General features: G+C 36.0%; 1 protein-coding gene across 8 annotated transcripts in view; it reads right to left on the minus strand.

Annotated features, from left to right (window-relative positions):
• The window catches only part of IPO11 (importin 11), a 217,511-nt gene that overhangs the window by 116,621 nt on the left and 85,663 nt on the right, over positions 1-15,227 (minus strand). For 5 of the 8 annotated variants that reach the window (XM_082725880.1, XM_082725881.1, XM_082725885.1 and 2 more), the window contains 4 exons: positions 11,545-11,578; positions 10,780-10,820; positions 8,890-9,006; positions 4,115-4,228 (listed from right to left, as the gene is read on the minus strand). In XM_082725880.1, coding sequence (XP_082582006.1) covers positions 4,115-4,228; positions 8,890-9,006; positions 10,780-10,820; positions 11,545-11,578 — 306 coding nt within the window. The remainder of the gene's footprint in view (positions 1-4,114; positions 4,229-8,889; positions 9,007-10,779; positions 10,821-11,544; positions 11,579-15,227) is intronic. The other 3 variants (XM_082725882.1, XM_082725883.1, XM_082725887.1) reach the window with 1 other exon arrangement.

Raw genomic sequence — 15,227 nt, forward strand, 5'->3', positions numbered from 1 at the left:
TTACTGTCTTACAGAGGCTGACTCAGGGAAGCACACTGAGTCTAAGCACTCTACAAGAAAATGAAATGAATAAAAAGTCAATTTCTAATCCATAATAATCTCTGTAATCTAATAAACACAGAAAGAAAACTAATAAAGCATCAAACACCTCCTTACTTAGAAAATAATGCAAATATCAATATAGTTTATAGTAAATTACAGTACAACTTGAAAGACCTTATGAAAGATGTTTTTAAAGGAAGAGAATTATTAAAATGTCACAATTAACAAAGTAGTATACTGGACTTTAAAATGTAGTTTAATTTCAGTCTCTATAGTTCAATCTTTAATAGAACAATAACAACAAAAAGAACATCAAGATAAACCAGTCAAGTTCATTCTGATTATCAAGGAGACTTAAAATCCCCTAGGAAAATGAGAATCCATCTACTTACTTAGTACATATAGAACAAGCACAAGTTGCTAGCTTTAGCCAAACGAAAGTAAGCAACTGCTAAACATGTAATATTCTCTTGGTCAAAGCCTAAAGACATTCACCTTTGCAGTCTAATGACCTGAAGCATGTGTCCAATCCCAGATACTCAGCTTTAAATAAATTTGAATATTCTCTCAGCCCACAATAAGACATTGTCCGCAACACTATGAAATAATCACAATAGGACATTGTCTACAATACTAAAAAAGCTCAAAAGTAAATTCAACAGTTATTAAAATTATCAGAAATGCTTCAAGGGGCAGAAATCATATGATACAATACTATACTATACTACACTATAATTACATAAGACAAAAGGGAAAATGGGGTGAAGGGTATTCTGTACTTACTATCTTTTCAACAGCCTGTGAATATGTATTTATTATTATTTCTTTTTAGACGAAAGGGGGGGGAATAATACCCCCTAAATATTGGCATTCCCCAGGGTATTGCTTTTGACTGCCTTTTCCTGTGCCATGTGCATGCTGAAAGTGTCCAAATCTATTATCTCCAACCCCCTATCTCTTTATTCCAGACACAGGACATCATCATGTAGAAGCCAGTTCAAACTCTTAAGTTGACCACTGAACCAACAACTCACTATCTTCTAAAACTGGCTCATCTCCCTATATTTCCAAACTCAAGTGATCTGAACCATTAGTGATAAATGGTATCTCAACCACCTCCTCATTCCTCTTCTAACCCAGCATCTAAACAATCCTTTATTCTCTCGTATTTTTCTAATCTTTACCCTTCTCTCCATGGCTTTTCCTTCAGATCCTCATCATCTCCTTCACGGTTAAGAGATAGTCTCCCAAATACTTTCTGTGACCTTAATTTTACTCCACTCCAAATCTTGCCCCCACTGACACCCTGATTACCTTTCTAAAATAAAAATGGTAACATTACTTGTCCTGAACTTCAGGAGATGTTCTTTTGATCTTCCTGACCTTAAACCCAAGCTCTGTATTAGGTTTCAGCTACACCAAACAACTCAGTATTAGCAATACTATGCTAACATCTGAAGAAAGCTGACCAATTTAATGCATGCATTTACTACTGTTCTGTCAAGAACCAATGAAGAAACTAGGAGGATGTGCCTTAAATATCTATAACCATAAGTACAAAGATGGCATAAAGAAAGAAGAAAGCTGTAAAGACAAGTGGTAACTGACTTAGCAAACTCAGAAAACCAAAGTTCTAAGCCAGCAGTAAAATAACAGTAAGAGGTAACATGATTTACATTATAGAAACTCCAAAAGACTCAAAAACTGGTAGTGCCAAGTACTTTAGGAAGAAGGAGGTTAAAGGTCTGGTGTTAAAACTAAGAGGACCTCCACGGGGGCACCTGGGTGGCTCAGTGGGTTAAAGCCTCTGCCTTCAGCTCAGGTCATGATCTCAGGGTGCTAGGGCCGAGCCCCACATCGGGCTCTCTGCTCTGCAGGAAGCCTGCTTCCTCCTCTCTCTCTCTCTGCCTGCCTCTCTGCCTACTTGTGATCTCTGTCAAATAAATAAATAAAATCTTAAAAAAGGGGGGGGGCAGGGCACCTGGGTGGCTCAGCCATTAAGCGTCTGCCTTCAGCTCAGGTCATGATCCCAGGATCCTAGGATCAAGCCCTGCCTTGAGCTTCCTGCTCGGCGGGAAGCTTGCTACTCCCTCTCCCACTCCTCCTGCTTGTATTTCCTCTCTCACTGTCAAATAAATAAATAAAATCTTTAAAAAAACTTTTTTGTATCACTATTCATCTATCTGAAACTGCCTCATCTATCTGAAATTGCCTTAGGTAGGAATCTGTAACTGTAAAACTCATCCACAAATACTTACTGAAAGAAAGAAAATCTACAATTCAAGAAGTGTTATGGTGCCTGAGAAAGATTTTTAAAAAACTAATGTTAAAATGTTTTTTACCGCAATTTTTAACTTAATAGAAAATTGTCAAGTAACTATTAACTTAGATTTCTCCGTGGAAAATCTATCATACCTTGGGGCAAGATCAATAAAAATCACTTGAGCCTACCTGGATCCAGATAGTTTATGACTTGGCATTAAGCTCTTCCCTCTCTAGTCTCTCACCACCAGAATGTAATTCACTGTAACTGTTCAAATGACACCTACACAGTTCTGTTCACTCTGAAATTTTAGATCTCTCTACCCACTACAAAACGTGACACTCAAAGTCAAGATGCCTAAAATCATATTCACTCCTTCCTTCAAAAATAATTCACCTGTTTCCCTACCTTCCCCATTGATGAAAGGAAAATTTTTATTTTAAATCACAAAAAAAGATCCTTTGAAAATGGAGAGTAAATTTATGCAGAAAAGCCCTAAAAACCAAGGAAAATACAGGGAAAGTACAATGAACTGCACAAATCATAAGTCTATCACCATGAGAGTCTGCTACATCTAATGAAAGAAAATGTTTTTAAAACTGTGAGAGACTCTTAGCTGTAGAGAACAAACTTCAGGTTGCTGGAGAGGACCACTGGGTGGTGTTTATTGATGTGATGAGCACTGGGTGTTATAACCAACTGATAAACTGTTGAACACTACATCTAAGACTAATGATGTAATATATGTTGGCTAATTGAATTTAAATTAAAAAAAAAAAAGTAGAGAGTATTTTCCAGATGTCAAAAGACATCTAAAGTCAACACACAAAAGTAGTTCTTTGTTTATTTTTGTTTTGTTTTGGTTTTAAGATTTTATTTATTTATTTGACAGAGAGAGATCACAAGTAGGCAGAGAGGCAGGAAGAGAGAGAGGAGGAAGCAGGCTCCCTGCTGAGCAGAGAGCCCGATGCGGGACTCGATCCCAGGACCCTGAGATCATGACCTGAGCCGAAGGCAGCGGCTTAACCCACTGAGCCACCCAGGTGCCCACAAAAGTAGTTTTTAAAAGTGTTTAGATTACACATGAAAAAACCATAAAGTGAGAGAGGCCCTTCACTACATTAAAGTAAACCACATGAGAACAATGATTAATTTTTAAAAAGAAAAAAAAAAAGCCCAAAACCCTAGAATCTTAAATACAGAGAACTGGTGGTTGCCAGAGGGGAGGTGAGTAAGAGGATCGGCAAAATATAAAGAAGGAGTTAAGAGGTACAAACTTGGGGCGCCTTCTCTCTGCCTACTTGTGATCTCTGTCAAATAAATAAATAAAATCTTTAAAAAAAAAAAAAAAGAGGTACAAACTTCCATTTATAAAATAAATAGCTCCCAGGAATTAGAAGTACAGCATAGGGAATACAGTCAATAATACTATAATACAAATGTACAGTGACAAGTGGTAACTAAACTTATTGTGTGAGCACTGAATAATGTGTATGACTGTCAAAGCACTATGTTGTACACCTGAAACTAACACTGTATGTTAATCAGACTTCAATTAAAAATATATATATTAAATTAAGTGGGGTGCCTGGGTGGCTCAGTGGGTTAAAGCCTCTGCCTTTGGCTCAGGTCATGATCTCAGGGTCCTGGGATCAAGCCCCACATCAGGCTCTCTGCTTGGCAAGGAGCCGGCTTCCCCCCATCCCCTCTACCTGCCTCTCTGCCTACTTGTGATCTCTGTCTGTCAAATAAATAAATAAAATCTTAAAATATATACATATTAAATTAAGAAACTGGAAAGTGACTTACCTGGACAAGATGAATAAGTGTTGTCAGAATAGCACATCTCAACATATTGTGCTCTTCACTCTGCTTCCAAAGAAGAGGCAAATACTGTACCAGACATCCTACATATGGTCGTATCTATCACAACAGAAGTAGGGGTAGCAAAAGAATTGTATTAGGAAAGAAGGCAATTTCCTTCAAGAACCACTGACACAACATTATTAAGTCCCAGGCAGGAAATATTTAATATTTACTAAATGAAATGTATTGTGCATACATCTTTTTAAAGATAAATCGGATATTACACAGAGACACAAAGCTCTATGGTAAATATTTTTAAAGAATTTTAAATAATTACCAGATATACTGCATGAATTAAACCTTAGGAAAACAACATAATACAGCCAGTTATCTACAGTTTAATAAAAAATGCTGCTATATCCTGGATCTTTTTCAACAAAGCAGCTTACCTAACTAGCAACAGCACTGTCTTAAAAAAAAAAAGTCAGCATTTACTCATACATTCGACAATTATCTGATGGCACCTTCCAGAGAACAAGGCACCAGAAAAAAAAGAATGTAAAGGTAGACATAAAAATCTTGCAATGAGGGGAGTCTGGGTGGCTCAGTGGGCTAAAGCCTCTGCTTTTGGCTCAGGTCATGATCCCAAGGTCCTGGGATCAAGCTCTCCATCAGGCTCTCTGCTCAGCGGGGAGTCTGCTTCCCTTTCTCTCTGCCTGCCTCTCTGCCTATTTGTGATCTCTGTCAAATAAATAAATAAAATCTTTAAAAAAAAAAATCTTGCAATGAGAAAAGATCAGTAGAATGATAAAGGTGTACAAGAGGTATAGTGAAAACACTGAACAAAATCCTTTTTAAAAGACACAATTGTTAAGACCACCATGGACTAAGCTAACCAGTTTTGAAAATATACCAAGACACAGTACAGCCTGACAGTTTCTTAAAAAATAAAAAGGATCTACACTGAAGCTGGACAGCAATCTAGTCTCTCGTTGGTTTATTTATGGTTACAGTACCTGAAATTGCTCTGATGAGTAAGCTTCGTGATAAACAGAAATACTAGACATTCACAACTTCAGTAATATCTCTTTCAATCCCAAGAATTAAAATTAAAAGGTGCTCCCAGAAAAAATGAGATTTTCCCTTTTTTGCTTTTAAAACACCATATACACTAAAAGAATAGTAAAAAATGTGCAGAATTGCTTGCCTCTTAGGATACGAGGGAGGCTGCAGAAAGACAAGAAGTTAAATATTTACGCAAATATTTCAGTGAGATAAAACTGAAGAATTATAAGACTCTTTATTATATATCACCTATTTTCAAATTTTGACTCACTATTATTTATTGAGCACTTAATCTTGGTAAGTGCTCTCCATCCTAAAGATCACTCTAATTAGCTTATAAAAGCAGGCCAATTAGTATGTAAAACCACAGGTTTCAAACAACTTGACTCACTCATACTTAACTGAAAACCTACATAACAGCATATTCTACTGACATAGAAAATAAACTGATTTTGGTTTTGATTGTCAAGTGAGAACCCTTTCAAAGAAGGGCTAAAAAAAAGTATATGCTCTTAATTATACATAAGGTAGGAATTGAAACCCAAGTACCCAGGTACATTTGTAAGTCATAAAATATTTACATCCCAAACTTAGCTGTACATTGGAATTTATGATATTCTAAATTAAAATTAATGCTTCAAAACGAGAATTTCAATAGTCACCCACAGAGTTATGTTACAAAATACATCCCCCAAAAATGGGGCACAGGGCTGGGGATTAGCAAATAAGAGTGAGGACATGAGAGCCAAACACATTCCCTTAGGATAAAAGGGAAGAGCATAAAAAAAAATCTGAGGAAACTTGTTATAGATTTGATATTAGATAACAGTAGTAATTAATGTTAAGTTCCCTGAGTATAATCATGGCTATGGTTAAGAAGAGGGAAGTCTAATATTTCGGGGTAAAGTGCCATGATACTTGAAACTAAAATTCAAATGGTTTAACAGTAACAACAATAATTTGTATATGCACACAGATTTAAAAAAAGAGCAATATAGTAAAATGTTAGTAACTGATAAAACTAAATGAAGGATATATAGGTATTGATTTACTGCAACTTTTCTGTATATCTGAAATATTTAAATGAAAAGATATGTAAAAAAAAAAAAAAAAAAAGATAAAATCACACCTATACACAATTCTGAAAATGGTTATACTCCATGGGGTTTTTTTGGTAGGCCAGTATCAACTATTTGCTCAACATCTACTAAGACACATGGAAATAACATTTTCTAGACAACAGGCTATAAAAGAAACTAAACTATCAGCACAATATAAATGAGATGAAAAGTACAATACATGCACTCATCTTTTGGCACCTCCACTCAAAAAGCAAACAAAACAAAATACAGGGGAATACTGTGAGAACTAAAGTGTTCTGAGTTAGTTCATCATATACAGGGAGGCGCCACCTTCCTTTGTAACACAGTACTAAACATGTGAAAATCAAGGATGAGAACCTAACAAATGTTTTAAGAAGGGTTCCATCCACAGGGGATTTTAAAAAGTAAGTATCCAAATGACACCTCATGTTTTAGATCTAATTTCCACAGAACATTTAATATTTCACACATTTCACACAGGCTCTTTAATTTTGTTCTTTTTCATTGGAAATTCATTAAGTTTAAAGAATATCTGCCTGACACCAAAACCTGATGATTACCTATCTTTTCTATGTATTTATGGAATCACTGCAATGGAATAATTTAAGTTTTCAACTTTTTCAAAAAGCAGAGAAAATATAATTTTTAAATAATTGCACATTATACTATGAAGATGGTGACTTCACTGAAACTTCTCAATTAAACCATTAAGTGTCATCTCACTGTTATAAGATGGCTCAAACTATTTACAACCTAACGGACAAAAATGAAATTTAGCACACAAAAGATAAATCAATGATATATAAATGATGGAGCTGTTCGAAAGTTAACATAGATCGGGCTCTCTGCTCAGCGGGGAGCCTGCTTTCTCCTCTCTCTCTGCCTGCCTGTCTGCCTACTTATCTGTCAAATAAGTAAATAAAATCTTTAAAAAAAAAAAAAAAGTTAACATAGGAAAGTTCAACAGTCAGACTACAAAAAATATTTCTCATAACCACTTCCTACCTGAATTCTGAAAACACAAAATATTACTGGGTAACTCTATCTCATTATTTAATGATGATAGTGTCACCCAAGTTGCTTAGGCTATTTATCTTCTGAAAGGCAAATATGGATAAAAGGACGAAATCTTCTACATTTACTAACACGAGGAATTTCAACTTAAGATACAAGGATTTAGAGACTAGGGAAGATGTAAGTAAGAAAATTCATTTCCACAAAAAGAAAGCTTCTTTAATAAGTTTCTACAAGCCAGATAGTATATAAATAAGAAGATAAAAAATGGCCAAACCTTGTTTCTATAATCAGGTTTTTAAATGAAAAACAATTTACTGCATTTGTATAATTTCTAAAGCACACCGCACATTTATAATAATTTCATACTCATGAAACCTTGTGAGTTGGGGGACTTCAGAATTATCTTTATTATTTTATACACAAGGACACAAAGTTAAAGACTTTACCAAAACTAAATAGCAGAGAAAGGCATTTGAAATGAATTAAGAGTTTCAATTAACTCTCTGGGTGATCAAAATCTCTCAGTATTCTTTAAAAGACAAAATCAAAATAATTTAACTAATGTAATAAGAATACCAGGTGCTAAGAAGATTGTAGGATAATACTGTTTTTAGACACTCAGACCCGTATCAGCTGCAAGTGATTAAAACAGACTCAAAACTGCTGCTGGAGTTTCAGGGTGACTTTGAGTATCGGTAATACCACTAAGATGTATGTACTTTAACAAATTCCTTAAAATCTCAAACTATTTGAGATAATAAATTCCAATCCTCTCCCAAAGGTTTCTGTGAAGATTAAATGAGACATATAACGCAAATCACTTAGTACAGATGTTTTAACTTGCCCTTATCCAGTAATTGACAGCAATTCTCACCAGTTGCTTTAGAATTGAAAAACAAGCGCAAAGGTATCAAAATTCACTAAAAGATCCAGGAATACATTTTGAATCTGTGAACTCAGTTTTCTTTCCCTGTTATCTCACAGATTTACTTCAGTATTTTTCAAACAAGGATATGCAGTGATGACTAGGATATGAGAAATTACTAGGATAATTAGGGGTAGTTTCTTGGATTATCAATTTTCACACAAATTAGGAGAAACAAAAGCTGAGTAATTTAACGGTTTAATAATAATGTAACTGTTGAAAACTTTACATATTATTTTTATATTAAACATGTACATAATGTAGACCAAAATGTAAAACACATTTCATTTTGAAGGTAAAAATAATAGACTGCTGGGAATATTTGCATTTGCTGACACATTTGTAGCTATGTGCTCAACCACAATGAATTTTAAGAAGTATTATTAAGAATAAACTGGATCTACTAAGAGATATAAAATTCTGCATTCTAAAACCTCTATATTACTGATCCCATTTTTTACTTTTAAAATTTTAATTTTCTCAAGTCATTTTTTGAAAACTCAAGTACACATGTCAATATAACTGAAATCACAACCATACAGGTTGTAAGCATTTTAATGCACATTTTAACTTTTAAAAAATGTACATAAAGCTGATATATTAATGCATTCTACATATACTTCACTCACCTTCCTAACATTTATTTTAATGTTTTATAACAAATTTACCTGTATGTTGACTCTTTCAATCACACAAGAAAGGACATGCAAAACATGCATCTTTGTGTCACATTCTGTAACTTGCTGCAGTAGCTGAAAAAGTAGTGTGAACATGGTTTCCAAATACTGCAGTGAAACAGAAATAAAAAAGGGGTCAGAATAGAAATAGAAATATCTTCACAAACAGAAATAAGAAATAAAATAATAAAATAATCTCAAGCATTACCAAAGTAACTTCAAATTGTTCAAGTTACCAATATTTAGAATGGTGAATTCTTTTTTATTATTGCTCAACAGGTTCATTTTAGAATTCAATTCATCCACAAACTCAATAATGTTTTCAGAGGAAAACTGTGTCTTACCTTTGTGTTTACATTTTATACCACTAACTAAATTGCTAAGTGTCTTTTCTGTCTTTGCCTTTCCATAATGCCTATTGCCAATCACAGAATGTTTTGTTTTGTGAAGTCTACTCATTAAAGTGAAACGTGTAGGGGCACCTGGGTGGCTCAGTGGGTTAAGCCGCTGCCTTCAGCTCAGGTCATGATCCCAGAGTTCTGGGATCGAGTCCCACATCGGGCTCTCTGCTCAGCAGGGAGCCTGCTTCCTCCTCTCTCTCTCTGCCTGCCTCTCTGCCTACATGTAATCTCTCTCTGTCAAATAAATAAATAAAATCTTTAAAAAAAAAAAAAAAAGTGAAACGTGTATCACTAACTATACTTGCATACTAGCTCTCTGATGTGGTCCATAACATAAGCTGCATGGAGATACCAATTTCTGCACATACACATTTATTATTCAAAGCATGACAGATAATTATTAGGAAATAGAAAACAAATATTCCATGTCTGGCTATTAACTCATTTCTATGTTACAAAATTACAGTAGGAATTAACAAATCACAGGATGCCAGATATTTACAAAAAAACAAACATCTGATCTTTCAGATAGTTTCCTTAAAGAAAATTTTGAAAACATTTATTCCATCCAAAAATACCTAATGATTCTTACTAATGAAAAGCCTGCTCTTTAAGTTTCTCTAATGTATGACCTACACAAATAGTACAGATAGACTTTTTATCATATTAACTTTCTTCTTGCCCAGTCTTTTTTTTTTTTTTTTAAGAGAGAGGGAGAAAGAGAGGGGAGAGGGAGAGAGATTCTTAAGCAGGCCCTACCCCCAGCATGGAGGGTGACTCGGACCTTGATCTCATGACCCTGAGATCACAACCAGGGTGGAAACCAAAGCTGGATGCCCAACTGACAAAACCACCCATGTGCTCCTGCCCAGTCTTCTTAAGAATCCACACTACCAGGGCGCCTGAGTGGCTCACAACAAAGAAATAGTTAAGGATAACCTAAGGAGTAAAATAACAGACATAGATAAAATGAAACTAGATTTTTAAAAATAATTTTAAGATTTTATTTATTTGACAGAGTGAGAGGGAGAGTGAGAGAGCACAAGCAGGGGGAGCAGCAGGCAGAGGGAGAGGAAGAAGGAGGCTTCCCGCAGAGCAGAGAGGCTGATGCGGGACTCGATCCCAGGATCCTGAGATCATGACCTGAGCCCAAGGCAGATGCTTAAACAACTGAGCCACCCAGCCACCCCTTAAAAAAAAAAAAAAAAAAAAAAAAAAAAAAAACCTAGCTGCTTTATAATTGTGAAAAAGAAACAAGTTTGTCAACTCCAAAACAGTTAAGATAGCTAAACAAAAATAAGCAGAATGAAAAGTTATGAATCAAAATTACCAATACAAATAATTTCTTCCAGAATAATCCAATACACTTTAAAATTTGGCTTTAATCAATAATACATACATATAATTTCATTTATAAAATAACACTTAATATTCAAAAGACATAAGCAGAAATTGTTATTAGTCTTATAAATATTCTTACCGGTAGAAACTGATCTGTTCTAAATTCAAAATCATCAACAGGTAAAGAGTAGTTAAGGAATATTGAGAATGTATGAGATATATCAGAATAAAATATGTCTAAAAACCAAATATAATAAGCCATTCAAAAACTATATTTTAAACTAACAAATTTTACCCCAAAACTAATAATTTAAATATGTCACTAAAATCCTTCACAATGAAATTTTTTTTTTAAAGATTTATTTATTTGAGACAGAGATAGAGGGAGCATGAGCAAGGGGAGGGGAAACGGGAGAATGGAGACAAATAGAAGCCCTGCTGAGCAGGGAACCTAATGCAGGGCTCCATCTCAGGACCCCAGAATCATGACCTGAGCTGAGGGCATATGCTTAACCGAATGACCCACTGAGGCACTCATGAAGTGTATTTTTAAGATTTTATTTTTAAGTAATTTCCATAGCCAACATGGGGCTCGAACTCACAACCCCAAGATCAAGAGTTGCATGTTCCACAGACTGAGTCAGCCAGACGCCCCACCACAAAGGAGTATTTTTTTTTTTTTAAAGATTTTATTTATTTATTTGACAGAGAGAAATTACAAGTACACTGAGAGGCAGGCAGAGAGAGAGAGAGAAGGAAGCAGGCTCCCTGCTGAGCAGAGAGCCCGACGCAGGACTCGATCCCAGGACCCTGAGATCATGACCTGAGCCGAAGGCAGCGGCTTAACCCACTGAGCCACCCAGGCACCCCACAAAGGAGTATTTTTAAATTCTTTAAAGGATATTTAACTTCAGTGTTGTAGCTGTCTCAATACGGACCTAAAAAAAAAAAAAAAAAAAAAAAAGTTATTAGTTTTTAGTAATTCTAGAGCTACTAAATATCATTAATATCAAATGCCAAAAGAATTTATTCCAAATCACTTTCTTTACTCTTTTTGTTACTACTTGAGTCACAGAGCAAATTTTCATCTAGAAGTAAAAGAATATTGCTCTTACTTTGCAACAAGAGTCGAAAAGAAAAAAAATTAAAAGTCCTACCCTCTCCAGTTTCCCATAATTTATTTCAGGAGCCTTTAATCTATGAAGTACTTGCAGGAAAAAAAAATAATTTGCCATAAGTGTGTGGAGAGGGTGGCACTAAGAGAGCAGTACAACGTGGTTGCCACAGGCAAAGAGAAGGTTGAGATGAGAGAAGAGACAGACAAATGGGGTGGGGCCAGTAAAGCTGGGAGATGTTCAATGAAGAGTGAGGGAGGAGAAAAGTAGTATGAGAAGGGAAGATGAGGAGGAAGAACACCTATTTCCATCTGCAAATCCATTACAGGAAAGCCATAAACTACCCAAAGATATATTCCAAGATTTTCTAAATCCCAAAGTTCGCAAATACACAAAGATTTATGCAAGCTTCTGACTTTCCCCAATCTTATTTTCTCTGTATATCAGCACATTCCCTGGGCAAATCACATCATGACAGCTTAATATCCCCATTATTTTCTTTCAAGTTTTACCCGTGATTTGGCCAGCTCAACTAGCACAGGCTACCAAACCCAGAGTTTCAACCCAGAGTTCAAAAAGTAAACTCAAGCCGTGACTACATTCCCTCTACTCTGTAAAACAATATATCTAAAACATTCATTTCCCAGCTGAGAGTCATTACTTTCTTAGATGCTACATTTAGTGTACCTGAAATAGCAACTGGCTTTGTCTCAGCAACCATTTTTCAAAGAAACAGTTTTAACCATTTTACATGAGCTTCTGAAGTTCTGAGAAGCTGATTAGGCATGTTCACCAAATGTTAAGCACTCTATTGCCAAATCCACAGATCCAAGAGCCTCTAGTGCAGATGTTTTCCTGCCTGCCTTTCCTTTTTACTCAATGTCTCTAAAGGCAATGTGAAAATCTTCAGACTTTTAAATGATGCACCAGATTTGCTGATCAGAGAGTCTAATACACGCAAAGCACCCTATCAAGTAGTCTACCACAAACTGACCTAATGAAAACAAGAGATACTCCTGTGATTAAAAATATTCAGTAATGAGCTGTTATCTCCCAGAAATGTGTTGGATCCTGCAGAAAAACGCTTTAAGAGAGATCTAGTCTTTGCCCTCAAAGAACTTAACATTCTTGAAGGGTACCAGACACCCAGGTATTAAACAATTATCAATAAAAATGTCAAACTTGAAAAGTTTAAGAACAGGATAATCCCCCTGAGGACACGGACTGATTGGTCACCTAAACTGTCATCATTTAGTACCATGTGAGGCATACAGCTGGCTCTGTGTAAATAATTAAATTCACAGACAACATGACATAAAAGCCCCCAAAAAGAAAAATGGCACTCACCTTTAATTTGCTTCATTTTTTTCCACAAAAAGACCACAGACACACCTAACTCATATCCCTGACATCTATACAAATTAAGTACAGGAATCAAAAGAGGCATGGGAATAAAAACTAGCTCTATTTCTACACCTAACAAAGGGAAGTCAGGGTAGTAGTACATTCAGAGGAAGAGACCAAATGAAATGAGATGACTTGCCTAGACTCTAGTTTAACTCCAAAAAAAGGAAGCCAAATTAGGAGGCAAAACAAAAAGCCCACAAAGTTTAAGAAAACAAAGGCACACTTAAGAAAAGGACAAAAATAAGAACAAAATTAGCCACTTTTGAGCTATGGAAAAAACAAAACAAAACAGGAAGTACTTACCACAAAGAGATAATATAAATTTCACAGTGATTCATAAGTAATGGGGAAAAAGTCAAAACTCAAATTTATGGAATAAAGAGCTGGGGAATGTGACAGAAGATGGGTAGAAGAGAGCCTAACAATTGCTAGAACACTATTTGTTCAATAAATACTTGCCAGTAAATGAAAGAAAACAAAGTACCCTAAACATGACTTTGCATAGAATAAAAGCCTCCAAAGGTGAATGGAATCCAAAGTATCTGGAAGTAGATCTAGACTGTGTGAACTCAGCCTATGAGTCTATCCTAACTCCCACGGAAATCTCAGAAAACTCCTGAAAATTTAACATCTAATTCCTTTACTAGGGCAAAGAAGTACCATCCAAGTATAAGAAATATAAGGATCCGAGAAAAGCATGAGAGCAACAGACAAATAAAGGACTAGAAACCAGAGGTCAGCCCTACTGACTAAGAGGATTGTTATAAAAGAAAGAATAATCAGATATTTACATATACTTACATACCCCACTTCAGTGACAATGACCCTTAGAAGAATTGTCAAAGTGGCTAATCTGAATTCCACACTCAAACTAGCTCAATTCCTCACCACTCCCACAGCCTGCCCATAACAGTAAAGGCCATCCACACAGTAAAACATCATGGTGCTGGGGCCAGAAAGAAATGGCAGTGTCTAGGGTATTGAAGACCACCAGGAAAATGTAAATAAAATTAATGGAAAAGAATAAAGTAATCTGCTAAAGAGAAACAGAATAATAACTTCATAACTGTAAGGACTTATTTTATATTTTTATATTTTATTTTATTTATTTTTTTTTTTTAAGATTTTATTTATTTACTTGAGAGAGAGTGAGAGAGAGCATGAACGAGGAGAAGGTCAGAGAGAGAAGCAGACTCCCCATGGAGCTGGGAGCCCGATGCGGGATTCGATCCCGGGACTCCAGGATCATGACCTGAGCCGAAGGCAGTCGTCCAACCAACTGAGCCACCCAGGCGTCCCATATTTTTATATTTTAGCCAGAGGCTTCCATCGAGGTTAAACAATAACCTTGTTGTTTAACCCTTAAACTGTTCCCCTTCCCCCAGGGGACTTAAAAACAAGTCCCAGAAACCAGCCTCAGGTAACAAAGCACAGATACAATGATGGGTCCGATCAGTGGGGGTTGCAGACTGTGTCCTCAGCTACCAAGGAGAATGGGCCCCACTGTTTGGGAGCCTTTTGGGTGCCAATCCTAACCAAGGTGATTGGCTGGGTCAAATGACTACTAGAGGGTAAACTGTAACTCAATTGGTCACGAAGCATCACTGTGCAGCTTTCTCTGTGTATTACAATTTCATTGGCCACCTGTGCGTAGCCAGGCCCAACCGCATGGCCTTTGCCCTTAAAAGCTAGTCCGTAAAGGAGAGTGGGTCGCCCTCTCTGTAAGAGGCGCAGCCCTGGCCGGTCAGGTTGATTCTTGAGGCTTGGCGCGAAATAAAGCTTTGCTTGACCTTCGCTTTGTATCAGTCTCACTCCTTTAATCACGGACCCATTACTGGGGCATAACAATAGCATAACAATTTAAGAGAGCTCACATCATTCCTGGATTCTCTTTATTCCAATCTCTTAACTCTTTCAATAAACATTATCTAAGTCTTGACACCATACGAGGCATTATGGATGCTAAGTAATATTATCTTACATACTTGTACTATTATTACTTGCTATTAGTATGCTTATTTTTTTTGCTCTCTTCCACAAAAAAGTCAAGATCAGTCAATTATAC

This window comes from Mustela nivalis, assembly GCF_964662115.1.
Source record: "Mustela nivalis genome assembly, chromosome: 3".
NCBI classification, from domain to species: Eukaryota; Metazoa; Chordata; class Mammalia; order Carnivora; family Mustelidae; genus Mustela; species Mustela nivalis.